At 36.8% G+C, this 21,451-nt stretch overlaps 2 protein-coding genes across 2 annotated transcripts; both read left to right on the top strand.

Moving 5' to 3' along the window:
* The first annotated feature begins 1,732 nt into the window (after positions 1-1,732).
* On the top strand, positions 1,733-16,157 carry LOC311093816 (uncharacterized protein). The gene is made up of 15 exons (XM_084131410.1): positions 1,733-2,217; positions 2,422-2,504; positions 2,585-2,741; positions 2,831-2,992; positions 3,084-3,209; positions 3,291-3,511; positions 3,683-3,827; positions 13,114-13,626; positions 13,727-13,809; positions 14,521-14,677; positions 14,915-15,076; positions 15,192-15,317; positions 15,404-15,478; positions 15,637-15,779; positions 15,943-16,157. The coding sequence occupies exons 1-15, from the start codon at positions 1,771-1,773 to the stop codon at positions 16,067-16,069; spliced, it is 2,727 nt and encodes a 908-aa protein (XP_083987536.1). The 5' UTR covers positions 1,733-1,770; the 3' UTR covers positions 16,070-16,157.
* On the top strand, positions 7,291-11,493 carry krt1-19e (keratin, type 1, 19e). Its single transcript, XM_084130541.1, has 8 exons — positions 7,291-7,884; positions 8,023-8,105; positions 8,441-8,597; positions 8,843-9,004; positions 9,321-9,446; positions 10,612-10,686; positions 10,825-10,973; positions 11,256-11,493. Exons 1-8 carry the CDS (start codon positions 7,336-7,338, stop codon positions 11,383-11,385), a joined length of 1,431 nt encoding a protein of 476 aa, XP_083986667.1. The 5' UTR covers positions 7,291-7,335; the 3' UTR covers positions 11,386-11,493.
* Positions 16,158-21,451: the final 5,294 nt, after the last annotated feature.

The raw sequence follows: 21,451 nt of genomic DNA, 5'->3' as shown, positions 1-21,451 counted from the left end.
TTTCTCTGATCCTCACCATATTAAATCAGGTAATCAACAGACCATTCCTGTCCAAAGTCAGGATGGATTCAAATTAAGCATTTTCAAAATGGTTGGCTAATAAAAGCACCAAAAGTATTTCAGAAATCAGGGCCGTCCTAAGCATGGTCCATTCCACTCGGTCCGTTCACTGCAGGGCCCCCTCAAGCGCAGGGCACGGTGCGGTCGCACCGGTTGCACCGCCTTAAGAACGGCCCTGTCAGCAATACCACTGAATTGACATAAGCTGGTAAAGGTTGCAGAGTCAAACCCCAAAGGGTCATCCCCTGTGGCCTTGAGCAAAGGAGCAAACCCCAGGTAAACATACCTGATTCAACAATGTGCCTCCAGAGATGAGGTTGGGAAACACTGCTCTAGGTGACTTTTCCTGCAGCAATTGCAGTGCAATAAAGTCCCTTTTGTTGCATGACTACATACTGAATGACGGGAGGGACCCCGCATGGTTTCTGGACATTGCCTCCTGTTGGTCAAAAGGTGTAAAGTAGGGTTAACTCTGTACAGTGTCACTCAGAACTCAAAATCTAATAATCAACACTTCAGAATTAGTTCTATATTAGGAATTTATATAATTATTATAATAATTTTTTTTTTATATAAAACTAGGCCTACTGTATATTAGAAACGAGCTGTGTTTAGCTTTATGGCATTACATTCACTCCTCATTCCAAACATTTAAAAGTTGCTCTACACAACTTTGTTACATACAACATTAAAACTTTCAATTTGCCATTTGAAATGAAAACATTCCAACCCCTCACAAATCTGGTTAATATCAAGTCACCGAAAACCCACTTCAGACAAGCTAAACCTGCTTTTAATCATTTGGTTTTTAATCTAGCTCATTTTGATGCAATAGTAAGGACATTAAACAAATGTGTTGTTTAAATGTAGATCTAAATGTATATTTAAATGTAATGTATATCTGTAAAAAAAAATATATATATATATATATATTTTGAATCTACCTTTTGTGAAATTATATATATATCTAATTTCACCTTGGAACATGTGTACATGTGTCAAATGACACCAAACAATTACTGCAGTGGAAAACAAATAAATAAATCGCTGGAATAAATAAAACAAAGCAAACTTTTACCCCACAATCATTTTCAATTTGGCCTATTATAAACCACTGGAATAAATAAATGATAGATACCTATGCACATCTAAGAATAATATAACAAAGAATCAAGAAATGAAATGCCTGTGTCCCACACAACAAAAGATATCTTTGAGTAAACATTTTAATTAATTTTTGTTTAACAACAGGCCAACTACATATAATGTGGGGTCTTATGATCACTTGGCTATTGTTTCTTGAATATATCTAAATATATTTTCCTATTTCACTTATCGGACTGATAGGGCCAATATACTGTGCAAACATCAAAAGTTTCATTAAAGTAGAAAGAAATTAGTTCATTTAACAAAACACAACAAAAGAGGAAACCCCCCATTTCAGTACATCCATGATTTCATGCTTGAGTCAAACTTTAAGGAATTTAAGTGGCACTGTTATATATTATCATACCATGCAAACCTGTCTTCAGCCACGCCTGCTGCCTCGAGGAATGGGCAAATATTTTCACGCTCCCCCACCTTATAGGCAAATCCATCCATCTAGTCCCTCCCCCATTTGTCCACATAAAGGGAGCATGGGTCGTCTTCTCCTCACTCATCCACTCGCTCATTCTCCAGAGTAGAGAACAACAGCAAGCCTCCTTCAAAATGATGTCTTCTTCTTCATCCACCCGCAGCTACACGTCCTCAGGAGGATCTTCTCACTTCTCTGGCTTTGGTGGCGGAGCTGGTCGTGTCTCAGCAATGCGTGCCGGTAGTGTGTATGGGGGAGCAGGAGGAACCGGTGTCCGTATCTCCAGTGCCTCTGCTTCTCGTTCCTTCTCTGCTGGAGGTGCTGGCTTTGGAGGTGGTGCTGGTTTTGGAGGTGGTGCTGGTTTCAACCTGGCTGATGCTGTTGATGTGTCTGCAAATGAGAAAGCCACCATGCAAAACCTCAATGACCGTCTGGCCACCTACCTGGAGAAGGTGCGCACCCTTGAGAAGGCTAATGCTGAGTTTGAGCTGAAGATCCGCCAGTTCCTGGAGAGCAAGACGTCCCCCACTTCTCGGGACTACAGTGCCTACTTCGCTACTATCAGTGACCTTCAGGCCAAGGTACGTGACATAACTACAGAACATCTAATTCAAGTCAATCATTAACCTAGCCAGATAAAAACTATCCAATTTCAATATCCCATGTTTCCTCATTTGCAAAGCATAAATTCAGAAAGCATGGGAAAAAATACCATATTTCTCAAGTAGGTAACTTCAAGAAATATCTAAATTTGACTTTATTTATTATTTTTTTTCCACTTGAAGATTCAGCATGCTACTGGTCTAAACGGAGGCATCTACTTGAGCATTGACAATGCCAAGCTGGCTGCAGATGACTTCAGAGTAAAGTAAGTGAATAAACAAACAGCACTTCCAACATCTATAAATGGTCAAAAGCATTTATTCGTTGAATCCGTTTTTCGTGCAGATATGAGAATGAGCTGAGCATGAGGCAGTCTGTAGAGGCAGATATTGCTGGGCTGAGAAGGGTGCTGGATGAGCTGACAATGGCCAGATCTGATCTGGAAATGCAGATTGAGGGGCTGAGAGAAGAGCTGATCTTCCTCAAGAAGAACCATGAGGAGGTAAGTTGGTGATTGGTTCACACTCTTTGATAAATAAGTGATTCCTTTAAATGAAGCAAATGCTCAGTGGTTTCTTCTTACATCTTTAGGAACTCTTGGCAGCACGCGCCCAGATGAGCGGACAGGTCAATGTAGAGGTTGACGCAGCACCACAGGAAGACCTGACAAAGGTCATGGCTGAAATCCGTGAGCATTATGAGGCTGTTGCTAACAAGAATCGCAAGGATCTTGAGGCTTGGTTCCAGACCAAGGTAAAAATCTGATGTTTTTAAAGAAAGGGCAGCATTATATTCAAAACCAACAGACTTACCTGACTGCTTTGCTATGGATTGTCTTTCATAGAGCGAAGCCCTTAACAAGGAAGTTGCTGTTAGCACAGAAACCCTTTCAACATCCCGATCTGAAATCACAGAGGTTAAACGCACACTCCAGAGTCTTGAAATCGAGTTGCAATCTCAACTCAGTATGGTAAGCAAGGAGAAATGAATCCTTTAAAGTTCCGTCATCACATTGTGCAGAACACTGAATGATTAATTTTCCCCCAAACAGAAATCATCATTGGAAGGCACTTTGGCAGAAACGCAGGCCCGCTACGGCTCCATGTTGTCCGGCTACCAGTTCCAGGTGACCAGCATGGAAGAGCAACTGGTGCAACTTCGTGCCGATCTGGAGCGCCAAGGTCAAGAGTATAGGATTCTTCTGGACATCAAGACCAGACTGGAGATGGAGATTGCAGAGTACAGAAGACTGCTGGATGGAGAGTCTGTTAGGTGAGACATCTACAACACAAAATCTCTAAAGAACTGCGTTTAGAATAAACAGTAGTGTCAACATTTTTCAGGGAGCAGTGGTGACTTATTTCAACAAACAAAATTAAAGTGGGATGGAAATATCTGCCTAGCATTTCAGTAATGTAATTTTATGTGTTTCTACCTCTGCAGCCTCTCAAGCACAAGCTCAAGCAAAAGCTCAAGCTCAAGCACAACTACACGCAAAGTGGTAACCATTGTGGAAGAGGTGGTGGACGGCAAAGTGGTCAGCTCATCTTCCCAGGCTTCCAGCCAGACCACGTCTCAAAAGAGCTCTTGAGCAGCAACAATCTACCACAGAGTGATTTAAAAAAATACCAATAAAGTGTCTAACTGAGAATTTCTTGTTTTTGTCTTATTTTCTTTAGTTTTACTTTGATGCCATATTGAGTCAATGTGAAAATGTAGGCAAAATACATTTAAATAAAAAACAAAAACAGATCAGCTAGTATTAGCCTAGGTGTGATATAAAACATTAGAATTAGAAAAAAGAAATAACATCTAACTCAAAGACCTGATTACATGGCTGTTCTCAATTACCAATACAAATATTTAAACATCAATAAGCTGCCGATGCATTAAATTGCATACATTAAATCAGGCTAAAGTTCCCTTTGCTGCAAAGGACAAAGACATTATCTTTTAATAAATATATCCATTTACAAATATAAGCAAACTGTTTTACATATATGACCAGTCCTAAAATAACTAAATAAATCTTTCTCTGGCACGCCCTCAACAATTTGAACGCATTTATGCATCACTGAGTATGTGAAGTCAAAAACATGACAAATGATAGTAAAACCAGCAGTGGAAAAAAGTCCACACATGTCTGAACATGTGCAGAGCTCTAATCAGAGAAAAGTTTAGAAAGGGAATGCAAGCATCTATCTTACTTACTTGAGGAGATCAATCAACCAGTTTTGACCAGTCTTATGCTATTGGGTCATTCACAATTTATTATGCCATGGGTAAAGGGTGAGGTTACAACACAAAGTTGACAGATGGATCCAAATATGTTATCTCGTTTATGGCACCAAAAGAGCTAAGACCACCACTGTAAATAAATAAGCCCCTGTCAGTTCGCCTACTTAACGTAAACATTTAAGTAGGCTACTGTGAATGTAACAATGCAGACACATTTCTACACATCCTTGTACAATTACAAATCCAATTGTAAGGTAAATGTTCTGGGAAGATGACTTCAACTACAGTAAGTATTTATTATTATTATTATTGATAATGATTATTGTTGTAGCTACATCAATGTGGATGAGACCATCATCTTTAGCATTTGGATTCTGAATTTTGTTTTATCCGCAGCAGTCGTCAAACTCAGCCAAATGTAGAATATCTCTACACACTTTATCTGAAACCACTGTCTTTTGACGGATTTTTTAAATCTGTTATTATTGAACTGTTGTTGTTACCAAGTCATTTTAACTTAGGGACACATTTCTAGTAGGCCTACTCTAGGTATACTGGTTTTCAATTATAGATTATAACGTTATTATTAATATTATGATATTCCACATCTGGTCATAAACGTTATATAATTTGTGGTTATGAGTGAAGTAAAGTGTCTCACCTCTGATTCTCTGACTCTCCTTCAGAAAACCGCGCCATTCTTGTCACGCGCGCGCGCTCTTGTGGTTGAGCACGCAATCGACGCTGACAAACAAACATTGTTTGTACATAAAGTTTACATTTCCAAGAAATTGTAAATTGTAAATATTGTTAATATTTGACTTAATATTTAATTAAAAATTCCTGGGATTCAAATAACCGAATTTCTTGTTAAGGTGACTCGTTTGCATCAGAGGACATAGCCTATACCTTTTCTTTTAACACCGTTAGATTTAAGTTTTTGTACGACTGAGATTCATCTTCTAAAATTTATAGAACCTTGCATTTTCCTTTTTAAGAAAGGTGGCATCGAAAACATGTTGCTTTAAGGTGAATTAATGACAAAATTGATGAACAATTATTCATTTTAATACATTTTCCATTGGTGACTTATGAAAAAATAAGACTAGTAGGCTACCATTGTTTAAAACGTTGAATTACGTAATCATCATACATACACTCATCATACATACAATTTTAAACTTTTTACTATAGCATTTTGGCAATGAACATTGTTGGGTATACAATGGAGAATTAATTTGTTTTCTTTCAGGGTTTTTTTTGGGGGGGGGGGGGCTTTTTGAATATAAGCAAAATAGAGAGATGTCAAATACTACTGTACATTTCTGCAGCTCAAACATGCTGAATTCTAACATCTAAAACTGTGTAACATTTTCTGTGTTTATTAATGAACAGCAAAATTGTGTAAATAAGAATAGGATAATAATTTATAGTATTATAATTACTGACAATCTGATTTGGAGTTTTAAAACTTAAAACTCATCAATCAAATGTTCATTCAGATATTTTTATTATATTAAATAATCCATTCATTCTCCAAACTGCTTGTCCTCTGTAGGGACAAAATGTATCATGAATCTCTTTTTATGCAGAGTTCTGCCCTGAGCTCAACAGCCTAAGGGAGGAATTTGATATGTTAAAAACGTGGTGGGAAACATCCTGCTACATGCTCAAACATGAGTGGGTTCAGACAGTTCACTTTTACCTCTTAGTGCCCATATATAGTAAAACTGTTACATAACTGTCAATGAGATTAGTATGGCTCTGAAATCACACTTGCTTCTTTTAACATGGTTACATCACTTGTATGATGCAGCTGGTGTTCAAATTCTGCAGTGAGCTTTTTGTGGCTCAGATTTTAAATTAACAACTTCACAAGCAGTACAATTTAAAATGAGAGTATAATTTTATTGAGTTAGTTAACAGCCTTTAAAGGGATGGTTGGGAATCTGTCATCATTTACTCACCCTCAAGTTGTTCCAAACCTGTTTGAGTTTCTTTCTTCTGTTGAACACAAAATAAGAAATTTTGAAGAATGTCGGTAACCAAAGAGTTGATGGGCCCCAGTGACTTTCATAGTATTTTTTTCTATACTCTGGAAATCAAAGGGGCCCACCAACTGTTTAGTTACCAACATTCTTCAAAAATCTTCTTTTGTGTTCAGCAGAATAACTCATACCGGTTTAGAAGAACTTGAGGGTGAGTAAATGATGACAGAATTTTCATTTTTGGGTGAACTGATGTAAAAATCATTAGGATATTTTAAGTAATGATCATGTTCCATGAAGATATTTTGCAAATGTCCTACTGTAAATATATAAAAATATATATTTTTGTGAGTGGATGCAGCACAATCACAAACATAAATGGACAACTTTAAAGGCAATTTTCTCAATGTTTCGATTGCACCCTAAGATTCCAGATTTTCAAATAGTTGTATCTCGGGCAAATATTGTCCTATCCAGCTTTTAGATAATGTATAAATCTCAAAAAAAAAAAAAAAAAAAAAAAGCCCCTTGTGACTGGTTTTGTGGTCCAGGGTCACAAATCAGCAGTGAAAAATGTCCACAAATGTCTGAACATGTACAGAGGTCTCATCTGAGAAAGTTTAGAGGGGGAATGTAAGCGTTTATCTTACTTACTTGAGGGGATTATCAATCAACCAATTTTGTTTTAGCGTCACTTTTCACTTTAAGATGATTTAAGCTGACAGAATGCCTGTGTCAGCAAGTTTTTGATGGAAATAGGGTTACCAAGTCTTTCCTTGCGAGCTTCACCAGCACATAAAAGGACCCAGAGTTTCTCCACTGTACTCACTCTCCAGGCAGAGCAGAGTAAGACCACAAACCACCGTCCACATGGCTACCACCTTCTCCAGCGGCAGCTTTGTTTCCAGCAGGTCCTCATTGGGCTCCTCACGATTCTCCGGTTCAGGTGGAGGAGGTGGAGGTGGAGGTGGCCGCATCAGCGCCATGAGGGCTGGCAGCGTGTACGGGGGTGCAGGGGGTTCAGGGGTCCGGATCTCCAGTGTCTCTCGTTCCATGTCCGCAGCAGGGTCAGGAAGTGGATTTGGAGGCGGGTTTGGTGCTGCAGGAGGTGCTGGTGGAGGATTCGGTGGGGGATTTGGTGCTGGTGGAGGATTCGGTGGGGGATTTGGTGCTGCAGCAGGGGGAGGATTCAGTGTCTCTGGAGGAGCAGATGACAGCATCATTGGCAATGAGAAGTTCACGTTGCAGAATCTTAACGATCGTCTGGCTACTTACCTAGAGAAGGTCCGCTCCCTTGAAAAGGCCAATGCTGACTTTGAGTTGAAGATACGCCAATTCCTTGAGAGCAGAATCTCTCCTTCTGGCAGTGCTCGTAACTACTCAGCCTTCGAGGCTACTACCAGTGACCTCCAGGCTAAAGTAAGTCTAGCTAGGTAGATTCTTTGTGGTTACTGCTATAAGAAAATGTCATAACCTAATCATCTTAATTCCCTATACAACATGCAAACAAAACAAAATATATATTTTTTTTTACTTTTGTTTTTGTTTTGTTCTCAGATCTTGGGTGCCATGCAGGTAAAGAACACAGTCCACCTCAGCATTGACAATGCTAGCTTGGCTGCAGATGATTTCAGAATGAAGTAATTATATTTATTTTTATTTTTATTAAATAAATAAATCGTATAGAATATATGCTGTGTAAATGCACATATTCTAGAAAAACAACAACAAATAACTGCAGTGCAAGTCATTTTAAATCTGCTTTTGGGTAATCTGTATGTTCATCTCTGTGACAAAAGCTACTCACATTTTAAAATAGTTTAATAATCTATTTGTCACATTAAAATACCATTTAAAATGAACTAGTAAACTATTTTGAACTAGTATAGTATAGCAGTAAACTATGGATTTTTACGTAAAATCTTGATGTTGATAAAATAATGTTCTTTTAATAATGTTTCCTTTTATTTGACAGATATGAGAACGAGCTGGCAATGCGTCAGTCTGTGGAGGCCGACATCGCGGGGTTAAAGAGTGTTCTTAGTGAGCTCAACATGAACAATAAAGACCTCAATCTGCAGATCGATGGGCTCAAAGAGGAGCTGGTCTACATGAAGAAGAATCACGAGGAGGTAGTAAATCATTTCAAAACACTTTAGGCTGTTCATAATGGAGCAGAGCAAACCACAAGACTGTTCCAGTTAAACGTTTTAGACAGGGGGTCAGGTCACACAGGTGCTTTATAGCCTTAAGCTCAAGATGTCACTGTTTTGTAACATATTTCCATACCATGACTTTTAAAGACAAGAACAAACAGGTGATGATGGGAAGATATTTTGAAATGGACATCTGAAAATGATATATAATGTATCTTCAGGACCTCTTGACTTCACGTGACCAGATGAGTGGACAGATCAACGTGGAAGTTGATGCCGCACCACAGGAAGACCTCACCAAAATTCTAGCTGAGATGCGTGAGCACTACGAGACCGTTGTAGCCAAGAGCCAGAGAGAGCTTGAAGGCTGGTTCCAGCAGAAGGTTTGGTTAAGTCCAGTTCTTGACTCTGTATATGAGAAACACAACACCCATAAAGTCATATGCATTCCATGGGCCCAGCTCAAAAATGTTGGAAAAAAAATAACAAAGCTGGTCCAAATAATAGTTGATGAAAGGAAAGCAAAACATCAATAGTGAGGTTAAAATTAAATTTTGATAACTGATCAGATCTTGCACACAAAAAAGAAAAAGACTGATGAGTAGTATGTATGTGCCATAAACATTAGCACAACTACCTCAATATTGGGTTTATACATGCATTAAATAAAAAAATAAAAAATAAAAACTTATTTTGCAGTCTGAGACCATGAAACAAGAGGTTGTAGCAAGCACAGAGACCTTGCAGACGTCGAAAACCGAGGTCAACACAGTGAAGAGCACAGTACAGTCACTGGAGATTGAGCTTCAGTCCCTCTTTTCCACGGTGAGTATGTGTTCAAGAAATGAACAGTGGGCCCAAAAACTATTTAGACTCATAAATCATATTTAAATTTGCCCGATGCAATTTTTTTGCCTGTACTGAAGCATAAAAATACCATAATATGTTTGCAGAGATGTAGGACACATGCTTCAAATACTTGTTTCTCTGAAAAACAATATTACAGCCAGTAGGCTAATTCTATTTTGAAATGTGCATTCTGTGTCAGAATATCTGTTTTTGTTTTGGTCTGTGTGATCCCACCCACTGCCAATTTAACCAATGGTATTTCAACACCATTGTTGCCAGTTGGCGGAAAACACTGCGATGGTAGCCAGCAAACTGCGAAGAACAAGTCCGCCATGTTCCCACTGCACTTATGGAAGAGCGCCAGGTTGTTGGTCTTCACAGAAAAGAGTAGCATGAAAACACTACTGTCACTGAATACTGCTGTCTTGCCGAGATGACTATTGCGGACCTTGTCTTGATACTCCATATAATACCTGATGATGTTGAGGGTGGAGTCATCTTGAAGAACAGGGTCAAGGTTCTGTCGGTCACACAACTTGGTGAGGTTGAGCAGAGCCTCAGGAGTGAGCTGGACACCCTCCTCCTCAATGAAACGCTCCAGCAGCTTGAGGCACAAGAGGGTATTGGAGCACAATCTTCAGGCAGCCACTTGTGTCCAGCTGAGCCTCAAGAACGGTTTCAACATAGCCTGAACCATGCCACTTATGCTTAGTGATCATGCTGAGGTAGTTCATGGCAGTATGTAACTGCCCTGGGAGGACTAGGTGGTGCTTGTACTTCTCCCTGAACTTCCAGACAAATGACAGAGCCTTCATGATTCGTGATTGACTGTTTACTGCCCCGAGTCAAATGAGCCCGCACTCATGTTTCTATGACACTTATATCCAAAGATATCCCTTTGACCTCTTTCAGTGGAAGTCTATGGAACTTGTTGCTAGGGTGCTCTAAATGGTTGCTAGGGTGTGGCTTGATATCTTCATGGTATTTAACTAAGCACTAAGCAAATTATTTCAACATAATAAAAATGTATATAAAACAATTCAAAAGTAAGACAAAAAATATTTGTGCACTTTCTGGTTATCAAAGTTTAAAGAAATTTACATTGCTAACATATGTTTTTCTCATTATCCCTACCTCCCAGAAATCATCTTTGGAAAGCACTCTGAGTGAGACTGAGAATCGCTATTCCCTGCAGCTATACGGCTACCAGGCACAGGTGAGAGCTCCTAAGAGTAAGACTAAGAATCTCATAAATCTTACAGACATTACTCTTACTGTAGCCAGCTCAATAATAAGGCTTTAAAATGACCTGTGCTGGGGTTAAAAGTTCTGTCTTCTCCCGTCGGGCTTGTAGGTGGGTGGAATGGAGGGCCAACTGGTGCAGCTCCGGGCTGATCTGGAGCGCCAGCGTCAGGAGTACCAGATGCTTCTGGACATCAAGACCAGACTGGAGATGGAGATCGCAGAGTACAGGAGACTGCTGGATGCAGAGGCCAGTGGCAGGTAAATCACAGACCATGATTATATAGACATCTACAAGAACATGCTCTGCTATTCTTGCATACATGCAGACTGAAAAACACACATTCTCTTCCTGCAATAGATAGATAGATACTCTACATGAATTGATAGATAGATAGATAGATAGATAGATAGATAGATAGATAGATAGATAGATAGATAGATAGATAGATAGATAGATAGATAGATAGATAGATAGATAGATAGGTGGTACAAATTGGGCATTTCAGGTTTAACTGGTTGCATATTTTTGTCTCCCAACAGCTTCGCAATCTTAGCCAACTCCTCCTCCAGCTCCATCTCTACCACTAAAGCAGCAGTGATCACTGTTGTGGAAGAGGTGGTTGATGGTGGGACGGTGATTTCTTCCTCTTCAACATCCCTTGTTAAATAACGCACACCAGAGTCATGTCAGTTGGAGAATACACCTGTAGCTCCTACATATCAAGCTGTCATGTGGTGGTAGTCTGTGAGCATTTACAACAATAAAAACATATCATGGACAAAATGTGTGTGGTTCTTCTGTCATCTATTGTACATGGGTGCAACTTTGAAATGTTTCACCATAAGTTACAAAACAAATGCAAAGAGGGTATTACAAATGCCCATAATTAAAAATATCCAATACAATTCAATCACATCCTCAAATAAATACAGGTGATAATTATTTCTCATTTCATTATTTAAAATCTTAGAAACAGTGAAACCTCAGAAATGCAACTATGTAAAAAAGTTACAAAAGTTTCAACACTTGATGGGCTGGTTTAGCAACAGACTTCAGATGACTGCCTCTGCTGAATGCATATGAATGTGAACAAATAATGGAAGTGAGAGTAAACATTCATAAGAAAAGATTATAAGATAAGTTAGTATAGGGGTAGTGCTGGGTCAGTGCAGGATAAAGCAGTTAGCATTGCACAATCTTCACTAATCTCTCCTGCTATGTTGTAAAGAAACTAAAAGGTCAAATTGGAATGAAAAATGTTTAAATTGCTGCTAAAATGACAAGTGGAAACATATCTGGTTATTATTCTGATAAACTTGCTTCTCATAAACCTCACCTTTCATAATAAGGTGATAATGCTGCTTTACATACAAGAAGCCACAAATGTCAAACACATCATCCGCAGAAATGTCAGCCGGCCCAGCCCAGCCCAGCCCAGCCCTAAAAAAAAACGTGGTTCGGTCAGTTAGTGAATTCATTTTCATGGTACAACTGTTGAGGTCTTTAAACCCGCATGTTTAAAGCATCTCCTTTCATGATGATCGCTGTGCTACTGGATTCTCTACACAGGATTTGTATTTCTAAAATGTTGTTTGTATTTTGGCAGCCTTTGAAACAACAGCTAAATAACCAAGAAAATGATGTATAGAAAAGAAAACTACAAAATGACACTATCAAAGAAAAAAGGGGAGAAAGTGTCTATGGTAAACTAAAACAATTTTTCAAGTAAAAGTTGATAGCAATATCATTCTGTGTTGTTGTTTATTTGTATTAATTCAATGCAATATATATATATATATATATATATATAATTAATAATAAAAAAATCAATCTGTTTCCTATGTGAATATATTTTAAACTCATTTATTTCTGTGATCAAAGCTGAATTTTCAGCATCATTACTGCAGTCTTCAGTGTCACATGATCCTTCAGAAATCATTCTAATATGCTGATTTGCTGCTCAAGAAACATTTCTAATTATTATCAATGTTGAAAACAGTTGTACTGCTTCATCAAACCATGATAATTTTTTAAGGATTCTGAAGAAATAGAAAGAACAGCATTTAATTGAAATAGAATTTTATTGTATCATTATAAATGTCTTTCACTTTTGATCAAATAAATGCAACCTTGCTTAATAAAAGTGCTAACTTTATATCTGATTCCGATGTTGTTAAAGCATAAAACAAAGAATTTACTTTTTAAAGGTTTTTATGCATGCTTACAGAAAGAAAACATAAAAAAAAACCACAAGAAATATAAACATTTAAAGGACAAGTCTTAAAATGATCTACACAAATACATGTATCAGTGTTCTTTATCCTACAATTAACCTTAGGTGTGACCTTTAAGGTTGCTGGAGATGTTCCAAAAAATGTCCTGAGATGACATGCATGGAATTCCAGGTATTGTGTTTGTATTCAAATTCACTCTATAAAAGAAGCCGGAGTTCTCCTTCCTTCATCTACTGATCTGTCAGACAGACGCAGACAGAAACTCTCGGTCAACATGGCTTCCACCTACTCTACCCGCAGCAGCTACAAGTCCTCCAGTGGCTCATCCATGCGCATATCCACTTCGAGTGGAGGAAGCAGCCGGATGAGCACCGTGAGGTCTGGCAGCGTGTACGGCGGCGCAGGAGGATCAGGGGTCCGGATCTCCAATTCCTCTTTTTCTGTAGGAGGTTTCAGTGCGTCAGGATCTGCAGACAGCAGCTTCATTGGCAATGAGAAACACACCATGCAGAGCCTCAATGACCGTCTGGCCGCTTACCTGGTCAAGGTTCGCTCACTGGAGAAGGCCAACGCTGATCTGGAGCTGAAGATCCGTCAGTTCCTTGATGGTAAAGCCTCTCCTATTGCTCGTGATTACAGTGCCTACTATGTCACCATACAGGATCTTCAGGCTAAGGTATGTTAGGGTTTTCAGGGTTACATGCTATGAAATATTCTAAATATGGGGCAAAAAGTAAATCATATGTTTATATTATGATATATATTTATATGTCCAGATCAAGGCAGCCATTCATTTGAAGGGTGGAGTCCATCTCAGCATTGACAACTGCAGCCTGGCCATGAATGATTTCAGAATGAAGTGAGTCTTTTAAGCAGATTCAACTCAAGTTTGCATCTCAAGCCATATCACAACAGAAAATCTCATTATTTCTACTCATTAGATCTATCTATCTATCTATCTATCTATCTATCTATCTATCTATCTATCTATCTATCTATCTATCTATCTATCTATCTATCTATCTATCTATCTATCTATCTATCTATCTATCTAACCATTTGCCTTGAACTAAACTTAAACGTTTGAATTAAAACAAAAATAAATCATATTTCAAAATGCAAAATGGCAGCATTTTTACCCCAAATGTTTTATATTATATTATGAAATTTTCACAAATAATGTTATCTCTGTGTATATTATTGTATAAATATTTAAATATTGTTTAAATTGTTTTAATGTTTTTTCACAGAAATAATTTATAGAAATTACAACAAGGTTTTAAAACTGTAAAAAAAGAAAGAAAAGAAAAGCAGTTTTTGAGTACAATCAACTTGGATGTTTAAGTTGTCGGATGTTGAAAATTGCTTAACTTATTTTGATGAGTTAAAGCAATGTAAAAACAAATGTTGTCATAACTTATTGATGATATAATTTTTTACAGTGAGACTGTATAAAATACATGAGCGTTGCATTAAATGAGTTTTACCTCAGTTTGGAGGTGGGCTTCTTGCAGTAAATTGTCTAATGTCCAGTGTGAGTGTTTCTAAAGAAAATATTGCTGCATGACAGATATGAAACCGAGCATGCCATGCGTCAGTCTGTGGAAGCAGACATTGTCGGGCTGAGGAGGGTGCTTGATGACTTCAACATCAGCAGAAAAGACCTCACCATGCAGATCGAAGGGCTGAAGGAGGAGCTGGTCTTTTTGAAGAAGAATCACGAGGAGGTATATAATGCTTCTGTGTGGTAGTTTAGAGAAAGTAGTGTTAGAATAAGTTATACTAGCAAAAATGAAATAATTTGTCAATTACAGTTCAACTCTGAATCTATACTCTAATACTATATGCCAGGTATATGTGAGAACAGATTTGTGAAAAATACGTGCAAGTGTTGTTAAATAAGTCAATATTTATCAGTGAGGTTACTTGAACTGACATGAAGATGGATTCATACATATTCTTAGGATCTCTTGGCCGCACGCACACAAATGAGCGGGCAGGTTCACGTCGAGGTTGATGCGGCTCCACAGGAAGATCTCACCAAGATCCTGGCAGAAATCCGTGAGCACTATGAATCAGTCACAGCGAAGAACCAAAGAGATCTTGAGCACTGGTTCAAGACAAAGGTGAGAATTATCAAAATATACAGGGAGGGACACAGGTCTTTTAATGTGCTTTTCATGACAGAATGGTGTGAGACAGCAATTCAACACACATAACGTCCCTCTATTTTTATTTTAGACAGAAACTCTGAAACAAGAAGTTGTCACCAGCACCACAGACTTGAAAACAACTCGCTCTGAAGTCAATGTGGTCAAATCCAGATTGCAGTCATTGGAAATCGAATTCCAGTCCATATCAGCCATGGTTAGTGATACACAATCACTAAAGACTCTTTATATTAGTATTTTAGTTCTTCTTTATTCTGAATGTGCATGTTATCATCAATTTAGAAAGCATCTTTGGAGGCCACATTGTCTGAAACAAAGAATCGTTATTCCATGAAGTTGTCAAGCTACCAACATCAGGTGAGTAGTACAAAAAAATCACAATTTACTCACCCTCATGTCACTGCAAACCTGACTTTCTGTTCTCTGTTGAACACACAAAAAAACCCATTATTCAGCACATCTTAAGAATGTAAGATCTGAAAAGGAACAAAACCACTCGTTTTTTGTGCTTCTAGGTCACCATCCTGGAAGAGAATATCGTGCAGCTTCGTGCCGATCTGGAGCGCCAGCGTCAGGAGTACCAGATGCTTCTGGACATCAAGACCAGACTGGAGATGGAGATCGCAGAGTACAGGAGACTGCTGGATGGAGAAGCCACGTGAGTTTATCTGTTGATTTCTTTTACATCATTTTCTGTCGTTCAGCTCAAAAACATTAAAAATGAAGCATCTTAAAAATTCACAGGAACAGACTATTATTATATTCTGAGCTAAAAAATGAAGGTCCTGTAACTGTTTTTTTCTTCTTCTGTTTTTCTACAGTGTCAAAACAACCTCCAGTTCCACCTCGAGGACTAAAGTCATCACAGTTGTGGAAGAGGTTGTAGATGGAAAAGTGGTTTCCAGCTCCACGTCTTCAACCATGTCTGACAGTCGCAGAGTTCTGTAATGCACGTTTGTTTGCTGTATGCACAAAACTGGAAACCAAATAAAACAGCGTTTTGGGCAATTTTAAATAAAATGATGACAATGACTTCATTCAATTACCTTATTTAATTATGAAATTACGTATTTGCAGAAAATATGCATTCCTATCTATATCTAAAGATGTGTATTCTGCTGTAGAATCCACCTCTTTAAAGTGGGATACATTTATTTATGAATAATATTAGATGGAGGGTATAATAAATAAAGGCATTTAAATATAATAATATTATAATAATATAATTTTAAAAATAAAGGTTCTTCATTGGCATCATGAAGAACCTTTAACATACAACTTTCCAGTGTACAAGAGGTTCTTTATAGTGGAAAAGGGATTCTTTAGATTATTAATATGATCTTCACTGAGTAAAAAAACAATGGTTCAACAAACTGTTCACTTAAAGATTCTTTGAGGAACCAAAATGGTTCTTATATGAAAAACAACAACAACAAAAAAAAAAACATTAGAAGCCTTTATCTTTAAGAGTGTGATAAAAAGGTCTCATTAATTATAAAATATATCTAGTGTGTTATTGTAATATATCTGCAAACAGCAACAGCATTTCCTGGTTCTACATAATTCTTACACTTGAAATACCTTCATTTCATTCTGAAATGACATCAGGCTTCTAACAATCCACTAGATAGCTCATATGCAGTTTGAATATTTTTTTAATGCAAAAAAAAAAAAAAAAAAAAAAAAAAAGACCTACAGTAGGCCTACACAAACAGCAGGTGGCGCTCCCCAATGTCCAATACATAGACTGTAAAAAAAGAGATCCAATAAGGTTCAGGGCTCTTTCAGTTTTTAGGTTACTTTTTACTTTTATCCTTGATCTTCACCAGCAAACCTGTCAAGGAGACATTAACAGTCATTAACATTTCTGGTCTCAACGTGTAATGTGACTATAATCCATGTCCAGAGTTAAATCTGTAAAGCCAAAAAAAAAAAAAAAAAAGAAGAAGAAAAAAAAAGAGAAAAAAAAGAAGACCAAAATTACAGGTTTTGCTTTAGGACCCACGTTTTACATAAAGCTGACATCAAGTGGCATCCGAACACAGTAGGGGAGAGTGGGGTAAGATGAGCCAGTTTTTACTTATGTGGATCTCAAGGCAAGGGAAATTGAGACAGAAGTACAATGAAGACATCCACTGTTAATTTGGGATGTTGCCTATAAACTGAAAATTAAAAAATGCACCTATGACAAAGAGCCTTGAAAATATGACCTCAGAAAAAAAAGTGTTCATGTGACTCAACTTACCCCAGGCTAGGGGTAAGTTGATCCCAGTCAGTGGGTAAATTGAGCCATCTGGGGGTAAATTGACCATCCTATCTTTCACTTTTTTATGCAAGCATAATAATAAAAAAACTTGCCTCTTTAAAATAATAATTTAATAACACACTTACCTTTCTAAACAATGTTAACCCTCTGGGGTCTGAGGTGTTTTTGGGGCCCTTGGGATGTTTTGAAATGCCCTGACATTTGTGCTTTTTTCAGTTGCTTATACACATATTAATGGCAAAGGTGTAAATGCACTATTTAGCACAAAACAGGGCTACCATAATATGTGTGCAACATGTATGTACATGTTTGTATTTTTGAGAGAATAATGTTTATGCGTGGTTATTAAAAAAACAAAATCTTCTGCCCAAATGTGTCACTAATATAAAGCACAATACAAATAATTTAAAGAGAAGGCTTATATTGACCTTTTAAGATTTAGCTTACATCTACCTTGTAAATATATGTTTTGCTATTTTATTAAAAAGATTACAATTACAACAACAATTACAATTTCATCAATATTTCAAGTGTACTCTTTCTTTGTAAAAAATAAATTATAGGCCTACATTTTACTATATGTATTCATTTATTTGAATATAGCCTATTGGAACAAATACTATAGTAACATCTTAGCTGATGACTTTATTTTTGACAAAAAATAAATAAATACTGTGCATATATATATATGTATATATATATATATATATATATATATATATATATATATATATATATATATATATATATATATATATATATATAACATATGAGCAGAAATTGCTAAACAAAAGCTTATTTGATGTGGCAATAGTCTATTTTAAAAAACTTTATAATTTATCCAAAACTAGTCAACAAAATATTGTCTTTCATATTTCGGCCGACTGTATTGTTTTTATGAAATATTAGGGCATATAAATGTTAATAGCAGTTTAATATGTTTCTTATACAAAGATATTTTATTTCAACACATTTCAGTCGATTTTCTCCATTTCAAAAAGGTTGAACCACTGGTTCAATTTACCCCACATCATCTGGCTCACTTTGCCCCATAGTCACCATTTTGGTAAAAACGGCCTAGCTTAGCAATTCAGGATAACCTTTAGCTTAATGATTCACATGGTTTTAAATGTTGACAAATCACCAACATGTACCATACACAACTTTAGACCTAGATCAATTTGCTTTGACAAAACGGCTAATATACCTGAAATGCAGAAAATTTACTTTAACAAGCAAAAAAGGTGTTTTTGTGGAAAAGACAACTTCCCTCTTGTCCCATGTGCTTCTCCTCTTCACAGTAATATATAAATGATGGAGTCCTTCAAAATGTATGGTCCTATGACACCAAATGTGCATAGTTTCCTAGAAACAGGGGGTGGGTCAACTTACCCACTGGCTCATTTTACCCCACTCTCCCCTAATAGGCCTACACTAGTTTATTGTTAAAAAAATGAAGCAGAACAGGCCTGTTTTGAGTCATAACCCACGAGTGGAGAACCCAATTAAAATGAGTTGAATATACAGGTAAGAAATTGTGAAAATTAAAGATTGGAAAAACATGTATAGGCTACATAAACTACACAAATGCTGGTTTGATTACTTACAAGGTGGTTCGGAGGATTCTCGGAATCTGAGCAGATGTGTTGGTTGAGGTGACAGTGACCTCTGCTGGCTGACCTGAGAATCCTGGGTGTAAAAAATATGTCAAGATTTCGGCATCCTACAAAAGAAATTAACTAAGAAATATTTTACCTATTTTAGAAATCAAACATCACTTTAATTCCGCATTAAACATTTTAATGGTAGCTTTTGGATTAAAAACAATATGTAAACCAACTTCAGTGCTGGGTAGGTCTATTTACAAATAGTCAGTTAGTAGTTAGTAACGTAATCCGTTACATTACACATTTATGGTAATATAATCTAAGACGACGTCTTGATTATTTTTGCCATAACTCGTTTATCACATTCATTTCAATAGGATAATCTTGTACCATATTGATATAAAAATGCAAAGAGAAAGAAAATATATTCCATTCTTGTCAGGGTGGTTTGTGAAGGAACTGCAGGGGTTTGTGAGTTTAATGAAAAGCTATTAAGTAATTTATTCATAAAAATAAAGAATACAAATCATTTAAAAAAAATTTCAACACTTACTAAAAAAAGATTTTTAAAAAACATTTTATTTGTTTACTTAAAATCTCAGGGGGTAATTCAAGTAAATATATTAGTTCAGCTGAGCAAAAAATTGGGGGAATCCCTGCACTGCATTGCATGTAAATATGAAGTGACATGAATTTGTACATTTTAATGTGTTTGAAAGACAAAAGCCTTCCAGAGACAGTAATACGTTAAAAAATTAACTCACTGAGTGATAATTCAAATAATAACTAATGTGGTCGTTAGGAGCTGATTAGAAATGCAATGTTGAGAAAACACTTCTTAAAAAAGTGAAATGATTTGTGTAAATCCAGTGATCAAATGCTGTCTCAGTGGCTGGTCTCTGAATGCAGTTCCACAAACCTGGAAGACCTTCTGAACGAATATAAGCTTAGGGAGAGCTTAGTAGGGAGTAATCAATGAATTGCTCCCAATGAATAATCAATGAATCAATGAATTCAATGAATCATGAATCAATGAATCAATAGTAATCAATGAATTATGAATAATTCATTGTGAGAATAACAATATGTAATCAATATAAAAGTAACTGTAGTGGGATCACAAGTATTTTAAAATGTTATATAATCTCACAAGTACTTAATTTTTTGGAATCTGATTACGTAATATCCAATGTTGCAAAATATATCAATAAAAAATATCAGACAGCAGCAAGAATACAGATCTAACTCAGAAGACCATTATGCAAAACACAGCTTCAAGTCATTGTGGTTAGTACAACAACTCCTCAAAGATATAGTTCACGGATAATTGCCCTGGAACAGCAGGGAATTAAGCCTTTATGTTTTTGTGTGCTATCAGTCCACATCCTTAAAAATAACCTACTGGCAACTACTGTAAATCATTTAACATTACTTAATGCAGCTCTAGCCACGCACAGACAATAAAACTACCTGTAAAAGAATTTAAAAAAATAACCATATGTTGATTTTTTTCCTTGTTGCCATAATGTTTCATTTTAACCCACACACAGCTAGAAAAAAACATCCAAATCTTTTCAGTTCATGCTAAGTTTACTTTAGCCTACTTTAGACTGGCTTCCTTGTGAATGATGAGACAATTGGGACACCAATTAGGTGATAAACATCCATAATAACTATCTGGAGTCAAACAAACCAAGTTCGCCAGAGATAAAAACATGTGGAGACTGGCCCGTAGAATCACACTAAAATTACACACATTAATATGTGTGGGGGGAGAGGGAGGGGGGAATAACATTTTTAACTTCCGGGATGAATGCTCTTGCATAATGTCTGCTTTTATTTACCCCAAAATCCAAATCACCAGTTTCTTGGTCTGAAATACATCTGATGTAAATAACATTCTGTTCAGAACCACATTTCAGAACTTTCTCATGGCTAAACTTTACTTTGCTGATGAACTATTTTTAAAAATAAATTTGACTGAAAACATATGTGATTTTGCTACAGAGATTGAGCTACAGTCAACAAATCGTCCTAAACACTTTATGACTCATGAGAACGCCAAAACATTTAAACAGCAACTTGGAACTAATAAGAAACGAAAAAGAAGAGTTTAAGAGAGTCTAGTTTCAGCTTTTTGTAAGAATTTGTTATTCTACCACTTACATTCATCTTTGATATTAAATCAAGCTTTTACTTGACTGGAAGTAGACCAGAAACCTACAGGTGCAGAACTTGTTTGTCATGGTTTCATTGATGCCATTTTAACAGTTGGGTGCAAGAGTCACAGATGATATTTTCAATAAATCCCAAAATAACCAAACTCAAACAATCAAGCAGGCGACACACACCAGCCTTAAAGTCTTCCTTCTATTTTGTCATTAGATGCACAGGTAAACAAAAATTGTACCAACCATTTTGCATTTGCATTTATCAACCATTGCTGTAAATAAAGGG

This window comes from Abramis brama, assembly GCF_963993115.1.
Source record: "Abramis brama genome assembly, chromosome: 12".
Classification (NCBI taxonomy): Eukaryota; Metazoa; Chordata; class Actinopteri; order Cypriniformes; family Leuciscidae; genus Abramis; species Abramis brama.
Note: the sequence above shows the minus strand (reverse complement) of the source record. Positions and strands in the feature narration are given on the sequence as shown.

What these genes read in the sequence shown, in the direction of transcription:
- krt1-19e (XM_084130541.1), top strand. Translation starts at nt 7,336, where the DNA reads ATGGCTACCACCTTCTCCAGCGGCAGCTTTGTTTCCAGCAGGTCCTCA. An exon ending in CCAGTGACCTCCAGGCTAAA is followed by an intron (nt 7,885 to 8,022) that starts GTAAGTCTAGCT and finishes TTTTGTTCTCAG; the next exon opens with ATCTTGGGTGCCATGCAGGT. An exon ending in GCAGATGATTTCAGAATGAA is followed by an intron (nt 8,106 to 8,440) that starts GTAATTATATTT and finishes TTTATTTGACAG; the next exon opens with ATATGAGAACGAGCTGGCAA.
- LOC311093816 (XM_084131410.1), top strand. Translation starts at nt 1,771, where the DNA reads ATGATGTCTTCTTCTTCATCCACCCGCAGCTACACGTCCTCAGGAGGA. An exon ending in TACAGGATCTTCAGGCTAAG is followed by an intron (nt 13,627 to 13,726) that starts GTATGTTAGGGT and finishes TTATATGTCCAG; the next exon opens with ATCAAGGCAGCCATTCATTT. An exon ending in TGAAGAAGAATCACGAGGAG is followed by an intron (nt 14,678 to 14,914) that starts GTATATAATGCT and finishes ACATATTCTTAG; the next exon opens with GATCTCTTGGCCGCACGCAC.